Genomic DNA, 16,157 nt, shown 5'->3' with positions numbered 1-16,157 from the left:
CCATCTGTTGGGAGCAGGCCCCCAAATCTGGCCATAAACTGGCCCCAAAACTGGCCGTAAACACTGTGACATGCTTGTGATGGCCTTGACACCCACGCTGGAAAGTTGTCGTTTTACTGGAATGAGGGCAAGGAACACCTGGCCCACCCAGGGCGGAAAACCACTTACTGAAACCACAAACAATAGCATGAGCGATCTGTTCCTTAAGGACATGTTCAAGCTGCAGATAACTAGCCAGAGCCCATCCCTTTATTTCGACCCATCCCTTTGTTTCCCGTAAGGAATACTTTTAGTTAGTCTATAATCTATGGAAATAATGCTTATCCCTGGACTGCTGTCAGTAAATAGGTGGGTCAAACTGTTCGGGGCTCTCAGCTCTGAAAGCTGTGAGACCCCTGATTTCCCACTCCACAACCTATATTTCTGTGTGTGTGTCTCTAATTCCTCTAGCCCAGCTGAGTTAGGGTCTCCACAACTGAGCTGATCTCAGCAGCCATCTCTCTCTCTCTCTTTGTTTTTTTTTTTTTTTTTAAGACAGAGTCTCGCTTTATTGCCCAGGCTGGAATACAGTGGCACAATCTTGGCTCACTGCAACCTCGACTTCCTGGGCTCAAGTGATCCTCCCACCTCAGCGTCCTGAGTAGCTGGGACCACAGGTATGCACCCCCATGCCTGGCTAATTTTTGTATTTTTTGTAGAGACAGAGTTTCACCATGTTGCCTGGGCTGGTCTCGAACTCCTGGGCTTAAGCCATCTGCCTGCCTCAGCCTCCCATAGTGCTGGGATTATAGGCATGAGCCACTATGCCCGGCCTACATCCACCATCTCACTTCCCCTAATCTTCAAGTGCTAGATTTTGTATTTCCAGTATGGTTTTATGCTGACTTGAGACCCCTCTAAGCATCATTTCAGTGCCCCAGTGAACCCTAATGTTTAGATATTTGCATATCATAGATATTGTTCAGCATAGCGAAAGGAGTTCTTTATACCTATACTATCTTAAGTTTCCAAAAGCCGTAAGGGCTAGACACAGATCCTTCCACTTTATTGTTCACCTCTTGCAATGCAACCCCTACATGCTCTAATAATTGTACTTCCCATATGCAGTTGACTATGGTGATTTGAGCCTTTTAAACACAGAACCTGACTTTGCCTCCCCAACCTCCCCCCAACAAATTACATAAGCTGAATACTAGTATTTCCAGTCTGTTGTTCAGCACATGGCATGAAATGTCCTAGTTTCTCCATCATTACACCCCAACAATTTAAAAAACTGGGCTCTCGGCCTCCTAGTATGTGATTGAGCATGTTAAAGGAAGTATCATAACAGAACTCCCAATTCTGTAACAGATACAAGTGCCAGACAAGGCAACTTCCATCGTACTTTTCAGCACAGAGAAAACACACTATCTCATTTTCTCTTTTCTTTTTCTTTTTTTTTTTTTTTTTTTGAGACAGAGTCTCGCTCTGTCGCCCAGGCTGGAGTGCAGTGGCCGGATCTCAGCTCACTGCAAGCTCCGCCTCCTGGGTTTAGGCCATTCTCCTGCCTCAGCCTCCCCAGTAGCTGGGACTACAGGCGCCCGCCACGTCGCCCGGCTGGTTTTTTGTATTTTTTAGTAGAGACAGGGTTTCACCGTGTTAGCCAGGATGGTCTCGATCTCCTGACCTCGTGATCCGCCCGTCTCGGCCTCCCAAAGTGCTGGGATTACAGGCTTGAGCCACCGCGCCCGGCCTCTTTTCTTTTTCTTTTTCTTTTTTTTTTTTTTTTTTTTGAGATACAGTCTCGCTCTGTGGTCCAGGGTGGAGTGCAGTGGCGCCATCTCAGCCCACTGCAGCCTCACCTCCCAGGTTCAAGTGATTCTCCTGCCTCAGTCTCCTGAGTAGCTGGAACTACAGGCACGCATCACCAGGCCCAGCTAATTTTTGTTATTTTTTTTGGTAGAGACAGGGTTTCATCATGTTAGCCAGGCCGGTCTCTAACTCCTGAGCTCAGGTGATCAGCCCTCCTCGGCCTTCCAAAGTGCTGGGATTACAGGCATTAGTCACCATGCCTAGCCCACTAGCTCATTTTTCTTTTCTTTTTCTTTTTCTTTTTTTTTTTTTTTTTTTTTTTTGAGACAGAGTCTTGCTCTGTTGCCCAGGCTGGAGTGCAGTGGCGTGATCTCAGCTCACTGAAACCTTCGCTTCCCAGGTTCCAGCGATTCTCCTGTCTCAGCTTCTTGAATACCTGGGACTACAGGCATGTGCCACCAGGTCTGGCTAATTTTTTTGGTATTTTTAGTGGAGATGGGGTTTCACTGTGTTAGCTAGGATGATCTCCATCTCCTGACCTCATGATCTGCCCACCTTGGCCTCCCAAACTGCTGGGATTACAGGCGTGAGTCATTGCACCTGACCCTAGCTCCCTAGCTCATCTTTCTAACAAACTGTAACACTTAAATACGCTTCTCATGCCTCTTCCAGGACGCTAAATGGGTTACCCACTAATTATAAAAGCTCAACAATTGGCCTTCTGTACCTTGTTCAACACAATGAGGAGCATCTTTAAATGGTACTGCCCCATTTCCAATGGGATGAGAGTGAGATTTTACTTCCAATGAGTTTTTCAGCCTATTAGATGGATTATCTTGAAAGACACTCCGCCGGGCGCGGTGGCTCAAGCCTGTAATCCCAGCACTTTGGGAGGCCGAGACAGGTGGATCACGAGGTCAGGAGATCGAGACCATCCTGGCTAACACGGTGAAACCCCGTCTCTACTAAAAATACAAAAAACTAGCCGGGCGAGGTGGCGGGCGCCTGTAGTCCCAGCTACTCCGGAGGCTGAGGCAGGAGAATGGCGTAAAACCCGGGAGACAGAGCTTGCAGTGAGCTGAGATCTGGCCACTGCACTCCAGCCCGGGCGAAAGAGCAAGACTCCGTCTCAAAAAAAAAAAAAAGAAAGACACTCCAAGAAACCACTAAAGGAAATGCTTCATTCCACTATCGTGTTCACTGTGCTGAATGGCGTGTTTTACTTCTACCATTTCGCTTTGCAACAACTATAAAAGCTATTGTACTGAGAGAGTTAATTCCAGCAGGCCTGAAATTAGCTTGAACTGTTCCTGCGTAGCAATGACCCCTGGCCAAGGGCATGAAGCATACTGATTAATAATGTTGCTTTTTTTTTTTTTTTTTTTTTTTTTTGAGACGGAGTCTTGCTCTGCCACCCAGGCTGGAGTGCAGTGGCCGGATCTCAGCTCACTGCAAGCTCCGCCTCCCGGGTTTACGCCATTCTCCTGCCTCAGCCTCCCGAGTAGCTGGGACTACAGGCGCCCGCCTCGTCGCCCAGCTAGTTTTTTGTATTTTTAAGTAGAGACAGGGTTTCACCGTATTAGCCAGGATGGTCTCGATCTCCTGACCTCGCGATCCGCCCGTCTCGGCCTCCCAAAGTGCTGGGATTACAGGCTTGAGCCACCGCGCCCGGCCCCAATAATGTTGCTTTTTAACCATCAGTCTGAGGAGCTTCAGGGAAACTTGTACTAGCATCAACTTTGCTTTTTGAAAACAATGACATAAATGATTTGTACCTGGTCTCAGTGAGACCCCTCCATCCCCTGCCACAGGGTTCTGCTGTTGAGGCTGGTTATGCCTTAAGACTATGTCCATGACCAGTAAAATATAAAAATCCCCGACTGAGCCTCCATTTTGGATGCCCCTGTTTCCGAGGTATTCCATGCACACATCAATGGTTTTTGATCCAACAGAGAAAGTGTATCCTGCCATGTTCCTTACAGAAACTAGGACAAAGGAGCTGGCACCTGGCCTATCTGGCCATGAATAGCCTTTGACTGAGATGCTTATTCTTACTTTACTGCTTTTTGCTATATTGTGTCCTCTTGCTGTAACAAACTCTAGATGTGGCCGGGTGCGGTGGCTCAAGCCTGTAATCCCAGCACTTTGGGAGGCCGAGACGGGCGGATCACGAGGTCAGGAGATCGAGACCATCCTGGCTAACACGGTGAAACCCCGTCTCTACTAAAAAAATACAAAATCTAGCCGGGCGAGGTGGCGGGCGCCTGTAGTCCCAGCTACTGGGGAGACTGAGGCAGGAGAATGGCGTAAACCCGAAAGGCGGAGCTTGCAGTGAGCCAAGATCCGGCCACTGCACTCTAGCCTGGGCAGCAGAGCCAGACTCCGTCTCAAAAAAAAAAAAAAAAAAAAAAAAAAACTCTAGATGTTGGATCTGTTCAGTAATTTTTAGCAGTGAAACCCAGTTTAACTTCCACTTAATGATTACACAACTGGCCGGGCGCAGTGGCTCACGCCTGTAATCCCAGCACTTTGGGAGGCCGAGGCGGGCAGATCACAAGGTCAGGAGATCAAGACCATCCTGGCTAACACAGTGAAACCCCATCTCTACTAAAAATACAAAAAATTAGCCAGGCATGGTGGCAGACGCCTGTAGTCCCAGTTACTCAGGAGGCTGAGGCAGAAGAATGGCGTGAACCCGGGAGGCAGAGCTTGCAGTGAGCCGAGATTGCCCCACTGCACTCCAGTCTGGGCGACAAAGCGAGACTCCGTCTCCAAAAAAAAAAAAAAAAAATTATACAACTGCACTTGTATATGTGTGTTTGATTCAATATTTCAAATGTTTTACATTACCTAAAATATATGCCCCCAAAGGCCATAAACCTATACTCCCATTATGTTGTTCAGCACACTGAACAGGGTCTCTTCCATGCACTATCTGTGTTATCCAAGAAACTACAAGATGCTTGTACTTCCCTCAAGATTTTCGGCATTATGAGTTGACTTTCTTATGGGCACCATTCCAGTCATCCAGCAAATTTTTTTTTTTTTTTTTGAGACGGAGTCTCGCTCTGTCGCCCGGGCTGGAGTGCAGTGGCCAGATCTCAGCTCACTGCAAGCTCCGCCTCCCGGGTTTACCGCCATTCTCCTGCCTCAGCCTCCCCAGTAGCTGGGACTACAGGCGCCCGCCACCTCGCCCGGCTAGTTTTTTGTATTTTTTAGTAGAGACGGGGTTTCACAGTGTTAGCCAGGATGGTCTCGATCTCCTGACCTCGTGATCCGCCCGCCTCGGCCTCCCAAAGTGCTGGGATTACAGGCTTGAGCCACCGCGCCCGGCCTTATCCAGCAAATTTTAAGAACTTGGCACTTACATTTCTAATATATTGCTCAGAATACTGAATGGAGGACAAGAGGTCAAGGGGTTTAGAAGCCGTGGTGTTGAAATATCATTTATAAGGTACTGAAACTACCAAAAGTTATGGCAGGGATAGTGTAAAGGGAGTGACTGTGATGCAGGCACTGCATCTTCAGGGAATTAGGAGAGACTCAGGCGTCTCTCTGTCCCTACATGGCTGCAGCAAGCAGGGCTGGTCTAGTCTGATGACATCAGAGTCAAAGCCAGAGACTTTAGAGAGTAGGGACAGATAATGGTCTTAAGACAGCAAAGAGAATCTCACATCCAGACCCAGGGACAGGGAGGTGAGTGTGGGAAGCATGGTTCACCGAAGGAAAACCAGGGTGCTGTTACTAGAGTATTCTGGTATGGATGCTAAGTGCTGGGTGAGTGAGTGCCAAAGTGATCCGAAGTGCCAAAGTGGTCTGAAGTTCGTTTTTTTTTTTTTTTTTTTGAGACAGTCTTTCTCTCTGTTGCCCAGGCTGGAGTGCAGTGGCACCATCTTAGTTCACTGCAACCTCTGCCTCCCAGGTTCCAATAATTCTCCTGCCTCAGCTGTGATTACAGGCATGTGCCCAGCTAACTTTTGTATTTTTAGTAGAGACAGTGTTTCACCATGTTGACCATGCTGGTCTCGAACTCCTGACCTCAAGTAATCTGCCCACCTCAGCCTCCCAAAGTGTTGAGATTACAGGTGTTAGCCACTGTACCCAGCTGATCAGACAGAAGCTTTCTGAGGGAGGTGAACTGGGGGGTTTACGTGGTAGACTAGAGGAAGGAGGGGGAAATAAGTTACAGGTATAGCTGTAGACAGAGCTGAAAGGGGTAGGGGACAGAGGTAACAGGACAAAGAGAAGCAAGGTGTGGGTTTAGAAATAGGGTCATTGAGGACTATATCTTCACACATTTCATTTGTGTGTGGCCTATCACGCCCCTATGGGACCTTCAATTGGAAGCCTCAAGTCCTGTCACTGATATGTTGAACATGTTTGACACATAGATTGTGACCACAATGCCACTTTACCTTGGCTACAGCTCTTTCACACTTGAATCAGTGGGGGTAATCTTCCCTAGCCCTTAGATGAACACTGCTGCAGGCCTTTAACATTCTCTCTTTTTCCTAGGTATTAAACAGTAGGGGCTCCTACTTGTGACACAGAGTCTTAGCTGACACAGGAGACACAGGGGGCATTGGAGAATGGGTTCCAGGTAAGTGTCTTCTTGTTGAAGTTATACAACAGTAATATGGGGTCCGGGTTGTTTTTTGTTTGTTTTTCTGTTGCTCATATTTCTCTACACATAGTCTGATCACTTGAATAATTAGAACATTAAATTGCAGTATCATTTGGATGCACAGCAAGTACAAAATTAACATTGTAGAGCAGACATCCCGCAGTTTAGCTAAGTTTGGCATTTGTGGATTTTTAAAAGTATAACTGCAACCTCTTTGACACTTCTTCAAGAGGTTGGGCTTGAACCTCTATGGCTGCTCCCCATGAGGGTGGAGTTGTGACTGCTTCCATCAAGAGAGTAGGGTGGAGTTATGTGACCTCCGAGGCTAGGACATAAAAGGCCATGAAGCTTCCTCTTTGTTTACTGGAACGCTTGCTCTTGGAGCCCTGAGCTGCCATGCAAGACTCCCAGCTACACCAAGGTGACCATGGAGAAGCCTCCTTTAGTGCTCCAGTTAGTCTGCAGCCCTAGTGCCCAAGTCATTCCAGTGTAGATGGCAGCTGTGTGAGTGAATGAGCCTTGAGATCGGGGTTAGCCAACTTTTTTTTTTTTTTTTTTTTTTGAGACGGAGTCTGGCTCTGTTGCCCAGGCTGGAGTGCGGTGGCCGGATCTCAGCTCACTGCAAGCTCCGCCTCCCAGGTTCACGCCATTCTCCTGCCTCCACTTCCCAAGTAGCTGGGACTACAGGCGCCTGCCTCGTCGCCCGGCTAGTTTTTTGTATTCTTTAGTAGAGACGGGGTTTCACCGTATTAGCCAGGATGGTCTCGATCTCCTGACCTTGTGATCCACCCGTCTCGGCCTCCCAAAGTGCTGGGATTACAGGCTTGAGCCACCGCGCCCGGCCTAGCCAACTTTTTATCTAAAGGGCCATACTGCACAGCTTTGTGGGCCACATAATCTCTGTCACAATTACCAACATGAATGACTGTGTTCCGATAACATTTATTTGCAAAAAGAAGCCATAGGCCTGCAGGCTATAATTTGTTTTACATGATTCTAATCCCCACTATTTGAGCCTAAGGTCCCAGGCAGATATGGAGGAGCAAAGACAAGCTATTTCCCCTGTGCTCTGTCCAAACCTCCGATCCACAGAATCCAGGAATCTAATAAAATGGCTGACATTTTACACCCACTATGTTTCAGGTGGTATGTCAAACACCGGTAGATAGCTGAAGAATATTGTACAAGGCAGGCCTCAACAAGAAAGTGAGATTTGAGCTGACTTGGAGGAGAGTCAACTGGGAGGCTGTGTGTCTGGGGGAAGAGCATTTCAGGCAGAGGGAACAGCCAGTGCAAAACCTTTCGGCGGAGGAGTGCTTGGTATATGTGAGCAATAGCAAGGAAATTGCAGGAGAACAGCTCTGCTGAGGTGCCCCTGGCAATCTTGCACATCTCTAGAGGCCATGTAGGCAAGGTATGACCATGGTCTGAGCCAAGTCTTGTGGGACTGCCCTGCGATTTCCCCTAAAGCAGGGATAGGTAAGCCTGGTGAGGAGCCACTAGGAGGCAGTTTCCTATCCCTACCTTGGGGGAGACTGCTGCAAGGCCATTTCTCTTCCTTCTCCAATGTTTCAGTTGACTGCAGCACTTTCCATATCCCTCCCTCCACCTCCCATCCCCCTTCCCTCCAAGCATACAGCAGCAGGCTCCTGTGAAGTCTATAAAACTGCTTGGTGTAGTTTAGACTTGGCTTCTCAGCGGCAGGGCTCATGTTGTCTTTTTTTTTTTTTTTTTTGTAAATCATGTAGACCCATAGGCTAACAATCGCCCTTCCAGTTTGGTGTTATCCTGTGGGCCTAAGGATGCATGGAGCTGACACCACACTGATTTTGCTTTTGCTGTCGCTGTAAATAATAACCTGTCTAAATCCATCTGGGCTGCTTCTCTCCTTCCCGTAGCCAAATCTACGGGAAGTGTCCAGCCAGTGTAGGGGTCAAGGGACTGCTTGACAAGAGACCAAAGTAAATGGAAGAGGCCTAAGGAGGTGAGGCCAAAGAGGAAAGTGGACCAGGTCACACAGAACCAGATCACTGCAGAACCATGGCTCATGCAGAGAGACAGCAGGAACCACTGGTTTGGGGAGATTTGAGCAGAGGGACATGATTTGGCTCATGTTACGTTGTTAAAGGGACCACATTAAAATACATTCATTCTAAAAGTGTTACCTTTAAGAAACTATGTATATAAATTAAGTTACTGTTGCCATTATTTGTATAAGTAGTTAAATTTCTCTTACGATTCACTCTCTGCTACTGCCTCTCGGACCCTGCACACCTTGTGGCGGTCCATGAGAGTAACGTGCTGTGGCTTCCCCTCTCCCAACTCCTGCTCTGCACTTTGTCATTCACTTTCATCTCCCTCCTTGAGTGTCACCTCTCTCTGGCTCGTCAAGGAGCCACGGCAAAGCGTCCTTCCCCAGGAACCCCTCCCCCAGGGGCGGTGAGCTCCTCGACGCCAGGGCCGTGTAGCGCACCTCGGGCCAGGTACCCAGGAGGTGCTAGGCGGCGAGCGGAATGGATGTGGAGGAGCGCTCGGCAGGGAGCGCTGCCGCCGTGGCCTTGGCCTCTGGGAGCGGCGCTGCCAGGGTTTTCTGTGTCAGCCAAGCCTGGAATGCGGGGGGGCCTCTGGACCCTTCTCTTGGGTCCGGGGGCTGCCTAGGGCATCCTCCACTCCTCTCCCACCTTCTGTGCTTCCCTATCTCCCACCCACAGGTGTAGGGCTCCGGACCCGCGCAGCGGCCAGAGCTGTCTCCTCTGGACCTCCAGCCCGCCCCTCCCCTTCACTTCTCTCTCCAGCTCGGTCCCGGTCTCTCAGCCCCCTCCCCTTCCTCTCCTCCCAGCTCCCCGCCGTGCGCCCCACGGTGGCCTTCGGCCCGCCTCTCCTCTCCAACCCCCTCCCTTTCCCCTTTTCGCCCCTCCTCCCCCTCGTCCTCCCGCCCCCTCCCACCCCAACCTGCTGGGCCCGCCGGGACTCGCCCCCCTGCCCGCCCCTCTCCTCCAGCCCTGGTCGGCCTTGGCTCGGCCCCCAGCCCGCCCCTTCCAGCCCTCGGCACCACCCGCCGGCCGCTGGGCTCCGCCACTCTGCACTCGCTGCCGGGGCCGCCTGGACAGAGAGCTTCGCTGGCGCGCTTAGCCGGCGACAGGGCAGGTTCGGGACGTCCATCTGTCCGTCCGTCCGGAGAGAAATTACAGATCCGCAGCCCCGGGATGGGGCCGGCCCCGCTGCCGCTGCTGCTGGGCCTCTTCCTCCCCGCTCTCTGCAGTAGAGGTGAGTGCGTCCGGCTGGGGGCCAGGCGAGGGGGTGGGGGCTCCCAGGAGGAGGCAGAGGGCTCAGGGGAGTGAGCGCGTCCACAGGGGCGCGCCTGGCTGCTGGACAAGTTTGCAAACACCCTCCAGCCACTGCGGTGCCAGAGAAGGGGGCGCAGGCGAACCTTCCGTCCACTGACCGCGGCCCCTCAAGCGTCCCGAGGGCACCCAGCCCGGCTTGTGGGTGCGCGTCGTGGTGAAGCCGGGTGGGGGTCGGCGCTGCAGCCTTTCCTCTTCACCGCCGAGGAGGAAATCGAGCTCCGCTGGGCGCGCTGCAAGTCTCGAAGTTCCTACGAGTGGAACGTAGGTAGCAGGTCTGGTCTGGAATGCGACGAGAACTTTCCACTAAACAGAGTTGCATGGTGGGGCCCCGCTCTGGCGGGAGTTCCGGGGGCCACAGATCCGGTCTCCCGAGGGACCGGCGCGGGGCGAACGAACGGGCTGCGGGAGTCGGAGCTGCATTCGGGGAGCCGCGATAGACTGAGGCCGAGCGTCCGACCAGGGAGGGACGGCACTCCTGGCTGCTCCCACTGGGCCCTTACGGACATTATTAGCATCCCTTTGTAGGGGCACCCAGAGAGTGTGGGGACCTGGAAAAGGGGAGCATTCTTTTCACTCCTGTTGTGGCAGAACAGAATTTACGGTGCTCGACAGCGTTTACGTTTATCTGGACGCAGCCAAGTGTTGTTACAGGCATTTTTTTTTTTTTTTTTTTTTGAGACCCAGTCTCGCTCTGTCGCCAGGCTGGAGTGCAGTGGCGCGATCTCGGCTCACTGCAGTCTCCGCCTCCCGGGTTCAAGCGATTCTCCTACTTCAGCCTCCCGAATAGCTGGGACTATGGACGCGCGCTACCACGCCCGGCTAATTTTTGTATTTTTAGTAGAGACGGGGTTTCACCATGTTGGCCAGGATGGTCTCGATCTCTTGACCGCGTGATCTGCCCGCGTCGGCCTCCCAAAGTTCTGGGATTACAGTCCTGAGCCACTGCGCCCGGCATGTTCCAGGTATTTTAATACAAGATGCTGGGTTGATAAGTGGAGGCAAGGAAGGCCGGTTTCATTCTGCATGAACAGCTTATTTGGGGAGTGAGTGATGAACAGATTTCAAGTTTGATCGCTGATGCACTTCTTGAGGAAGCTGGAATACACTTATCAGGCTTTACCTGAAAGAGAAAGAAAGGGGGAAAATGCTAAATAAACACATTCCAAGTATTTTCTCTTAGTTAAAAGGTTTCTGTTTCCATTCAGAATGCAGATTTTATCTCTTTTGGTCGTGAATGCACTTGACTAGCCTTCACCTATTATAATCAAAGATGTGTTTTAGGAATACCTGGAAAGCTCACTTTATAGTCAAGTAAGTTACTTAAAAGTTTTTCCTTTGAGATTTTCCTTTGAAAGCTCATTTACTCAAATGAAAAATTCTTAAACAATGCACCCCTTTTTCTACGTTAAATTACATAAGCAATTTATAATTGGGGGCAACATAGCAATTTGAAACAAACTTTAAGAGCCAAAAACCAGGCAAAGAACGAAAGCAGTTCTATTCTCCACTGCTCGCCGCCCCCACTAAACCTTCAACAATTCCTCAGCATTTCTGCCAGACCCATTTTTCTTTCTTTTTTTTTTTTTTTTTTTGAGACGGAGTCTCGCTCTGCCGCCGGGGCTGGAGTGCAGTGGCCGGATCTCAGCTCACTGCAAGGTCCGCCTCCCGGGCTCACGCCATTCTCCTGCCTCAGCCTCCCGAGTAGCTGGGACTACAGGCGCCCGCCACCTCGCCCGGCTAGTTTTTTGTATTTTTTAGTAGAGACGGGGTTTCACCGTGTTAGCCAGGATGGTCTCGAACTCGTGACCTCGTGATCCACCCGTCTCGGCCTCCCAAAGTGCAGGGATTACAGGCTTGAGCCACCGCGCCCGGCCCAGACCCATTTTTCATAATCTGCTGTAAATCTGTTGTATGTTGCTGCTAGTGAGGGCTGGCCGTGAATAATCTTGGAGGTAGTGAATGTGGTGAGAACTACGGAGAAAGTAATGGGAACGACAGTGTTGTGTTAAGTACTTAAAGATTGGAGTTCTTTTGTTTTTCTAAATTTTTAACAGGCTGTAATAAAAAATGTTTGTAGCCAACAATCAACTTTAATCAGACAATCATCAAAAGGCCTTTTAAAATCCACCCAGCTGGAAGAATGAAAAGTTTCACCAATTGTTCTTGCACTTTTTGCTTTTTGTTTTGAACCTTACTTGTGAGATGTCTGACAGTTTTACGTCTCACCTTATGAAAAGCTTAAAGAATGGGATTCTCACTGGCAGAATTACAGCACAAAGGAGTGCTGTATGAAGAAATTAAAACTGGAAATTGGGCTCTTCATCTAATTTTAAGATTTTCGTATTACACATTGTGGGTCTAAGTGCTTTGCTGACCACACAGGAGAGAGATAGAGAGAGATAATGAGAATGTGTGTGTAGATTCTACACTGTAGAAGTATAGAGGAATGGATAAATAAAATTTAAGCATCATTTTAAGCCAGGAATTACCCTTTCACCCGCAACACACATACACACCACACATCTCACAAAGACACGCACACACAGAACTGGAACTGCCAAACCAGGAGCATTTCAAGACTTTCCAGTCTTTCCTTTCCGCTCAGTCTCAGATGGGGGTGCCATTGAGCAGCAAAATGAGGCAAGCGGTGGCTCTCTGAAGGGCCAAGGAGAGGATGGAGTAAGATAAATATAGATGTGGATAAAAATGAACGCATTATGAGAACTTAGCTCATGATGAGGCTATGTGTGCAGCTAAACTCAACCCTTAGAGTAAATTAGGCTTTTGAGATTCTTTAATGTTAGTATTTCTCTTCCAAACTGATATTGTAACATGTATTCCAGTATATTGTAAACATCTTCCCAGAGGGAACTTTTAAGTTGTTCTGTTGCTTGTGGGCTTTATTACAAATGCTTCAAATGCTTTTTGAAAGTACATGGTGCATATTTTAAAAATGAGTACTTTTTAGAAAATTATTCTGACCCATTAAAGTGCTAAGTGGAATGCTTTTCTTTTCTTTTCTTCTTTTCTTTTCTTTCTTTTTTTGGCAGGGTCTCATTCTGCCACCCAGTCTAGAGTGCAGCGGCATGATCATGGCTCACTATAACCTCAACCTCCTGGGCTCAAGTGATCCTCCCACCTCAGTCTCCCAAGTAGCTATGACCACAGGCACATATCACCATGCCTGGCTAATTTTTTATTTTTTGTAGAGACAGGGTCTCACTATGTTGCCCAGGCTGGTCTTGAACTCCTGGGCTCAAGCGATCTTCCCACCTTAGCCTCTCAACATGTGGGGATTATAGACATGAGCCACCATGCACAGCTGAATACAATTTTTAAAAAATTAACAATAATTTTGTTTGTTTGTTTTTGAAACAAGAGTTTCACTCTTGCTGTCCAGGCTAGAGTGCAATGGCGCAATCTCGGCTCACCGCAACTTCCCGCCTCCCGGGTTCAAGCAATTCTCCTGCCTCAGCCTCCCGAGTGGCTGGGATTACAGGCATGCGCCACCATGCCCGGCTAATTTTGCATTTTTAGTAGAGATGGGGTTTCTCCATGTTGGTCAGGCAATAGATTTCTCTTTTTTGTGGGGGGGATGGAGTCTCACTCTGTTGCCCAGGCTGGAGTGCAGTGGCTTGATGTTGGCTCACTGCAACCTCTGTCTCTTCGGTTCAAGTGATTCTCCTGCCTCAGCCTCCTGAGTAGCTGAGATTACAGGCGCACACCACCACGTCTGGCTAATTTTTGTGTTTTTAGTAGAGATGGGGTTTCACCATGTTGGTCAGGCTGGTCTCGAACTCCTGACCTCGGGTGATCTGCCTACCTTGGCCTCCCAAAGTGCTGAGATTACAGGTGTGAGCCACTGCACCCGGCCTTACCTTTTTCTTTTTCTTTTTTTTGTGACGGAGTCTCGCTCTGTCGCCCAGGCTGGAGTGCAGTGGCCGGATCTCAGCTCACTGCAAGCTCTGCCTCCCAGGTTTACGCCATTCTCCTGCCTCAGCCTCCCGAGTAGCTGGGACTACAGGCGCCCGCCACCTCGCCTGGCTAGTTTTTTGTATTTTTTAGTAGAGACGGGGTTTCACAGTGTTAGCCAGGATGGTCTCGATCTCCTGACCTCGTGATCCGCCCATCTCGGCCTCCCAAAGTGCTGGGATTACAGGCGTGAGCCACCGCGCCCAGCCTAGCCTTACCTTTTTCTTTGCTCGTTTTCCTCCACTGTCCCCCCCACTACAAGGTAAGCTCCTGGTGGCAGGGCTGCTGTCTTGTTCACTGCTAACACTGCATGGAGCTCATAGGGTGATCAGTGAGTATCAGAGCACAGCATGAAAGAACCAAGCCCCTGCATGTTTTGCCAGGTGCTCCTCACCCTTATCTTTTCCTACTGGCTTTTTCAGAGACAGAATTGCTGGAGCTCCCGTGCCCTCACATTCGGGGCTTGGTTAATAGAAAACAATCTTTTATTTTGCTGTGATGCCAACGTGATTTCATTACTGGAGGAGCTAGTCAATTAAAACAAGAGAGATTTTTGGATTGTGTTAGCCCCAAACATATTTTATATTGTCCTAACTTTTCCAACTAGAAAAAAACATGTCAGAAGGTAATTTTTTATGTTAAACACAGTTCTAACAACTCCTTGCTCAGGGGCAGGTAATCCTTGGTGCCTTGACTTTGGCCCTTGTCATTAGTTTAATCTTAACCCAAAGCATATGGCTTTGAATTGGTATGTGTCTCAGCAGGAGGTTAATTATTATAAAAACTGAAAGGGGGCTCACACTATGTGAAGCACACTGTGCCTCTGGGGACTGGAATGAAAGTGTTAACCGGGACTGGCCTCTGGGGCTTTGGGGGTGGTGGTTAACTTTCAGGACCTCTCTTCCTTTTTGGGTACAGTGGGAGGCTCTATTGCACAGAATAGTTAGGAGGACATAATGAGCTAATGGCAGGTGATACGTGCTTAAAATATATTTGCCATTATTACTAATGGCTCTCCTCCATTCTTCTGAACTCAAGTTTGGGGGAAATGTTTTTCCTAGACAAAAGGTGTTGGGAGGAGGGTTCTTTTCTTACTGAAGTGTTTCCTGAATGGTCCACCCTCCATTGTTCAGAATGCTTTGGTGAAGGGGCCCTGGGGTGTCGCCCTAGAGTGCCCAAGTCCTTTGCTGCAGCTCTTTAGGGTTTTGTTCCCTAGTAGTTTGAGCAAAACCCACCCAGGACCAAGCAGTTCTCCAGAGAAGCAGGGCCCGCCCTGACTGCCACTTCCCTCCTACCCCTGCCCCCATACCTTCCCTTATGAGTTCAGACTTGACATAGTACAGGAATAGCTTCCTGTCATGTGCCTCTCAGGAAGGTATAAAAATGAAGTCCAGTTCCTGTTCAACTTTTCCCACATAACTCTTTTCCAAAGTGGGTGTGGTTTCTTTCTTTTTTTTTTTTTTTTTTGGTATTTGTTTTTTTTTTTTTTTTTTTTTGAGACGGAGTCTCGCTCTGCCTCCCGGCTGGAGTGCAGTGGCCGGATCTCAGCTCACTGCAAGCTCCGCCTCCCAGGTTCACGCCATTCTCCTGCCTCAGCCTCCCGAGTAGCTGGGACTACAGGCGCCCGCCACTTCGCCCGGCTAGATTTTTGTATTTTTTAGTAGAGACGGGGTTTCACCGTGTTAGCCAGGATGGTCTCGATCTCCTGACCTTGTGATCCACCCGTCTCGGCCTCCCAAAGTGCTGGGATATCAGGCTTGAGCCACCGCGCCCAGCCGGTATTTGTTTTGTTTTAGGGTTTTTGAGTGTGAACATCCAGAAAATTCTTTTGTTTTGTTTTGTTTTGTTTTGTTGTGTTTTTTGAGATAGAGTCTTGCTCTGTCACACAGGCTGGAGTGCAGGTGGCGCAATCTCGGCTCACTACATCCTCCACCTCCTGAGTTCAAGCAGTTCTCTGCCTCAGCCTCCTGAGTAGCTGGGATTACAGGTGCCCGCCACCACACCTTGCTAATTTTTGTATTTTTAGTAGAGATGGGGTTTCACTATGTTGGGCAGGCTGGTCTTGAACTTCTGACCTTGTGATCCACCCACCTCGGCCTCTCAAAGTGCTGGGATTACAGGCATGAGCCACCGCGCCCAGCTCAGAAAATTCTTTTCCTTCTTACCACGTCGAGCTAGGTGTTCCCAATGAGGTCGATTGGCTGCAACATAGAGAAAATGAGGCTTTGGTTCGTAGAGTAGATTCCATGTACAGGTGTGAGTATGTGTGCGCAGGGTGGTCTTGTAGGAAATGGAAAGGGCCGTGAGCCCCAGGTGCACTCCTGGCTCCTGGTGCTTCCTGCTTGACGGCATGGGTGAGCCAGCCCTCAGGTGCCCTGGAGGGAACCCTGATTACTCTCCCTCTGGCACTCTGGGCATTGGCT

General features: G+C 49.4%; 1 protein-coding gene across 2 annotated transcripts in view; it reads left to right on the top strand.

The window, feature by feature from the left end:
* The first annotated feature begins 9,369 nt into the window (after window positions 1-9,369).
* Window positions 9,370-16,157, top strand: part of MERTK (MER proto-oncogene, tyrosine kinase) — a 138,643-nt gene continuing 131,855 nt past the window's right edge. The window contains exon 1 of one of the 2 annotated variants that reach the window (XM_033175461.1): window positions 9,370-9,682. In XM_033175461.1, the coding sequence (XP_033031352.1) occupies window positions 9,622-9,682 (61 nt within the window). In that variant the 5' untranslated portion in view covers window positions 9,370-9,621. Of the gene's footprint in view, window positions 9,683-9,754; window positions 10,024-16,157 lie in introns of those variants that run through there. The other variant, XM_033175462.1, reaches the window with a different exon arrangement.

Source organism: Trachypithecus francoisi, unplaced genomic scaffold (assembly GCF_009764315.1).
Source record: "Trachypithecus francoisi isolate TF-2019V2 unplaced genomic scaffold, Tfra_2.0 Lachesis_group17, whole genome shotgun sequence".
Lineage (NCBI taxonomy): Eukaryota > Metazoa > Chordata > Mammalia > Primates > Cercopithecidae > Trachypithecus > Trachypithecus francoisi.
The sequence above is the reverse complement of the archived record's forward strand: the minus strand, read 5'-3'. Positions and strand labels throughout refer to the sequence as shown.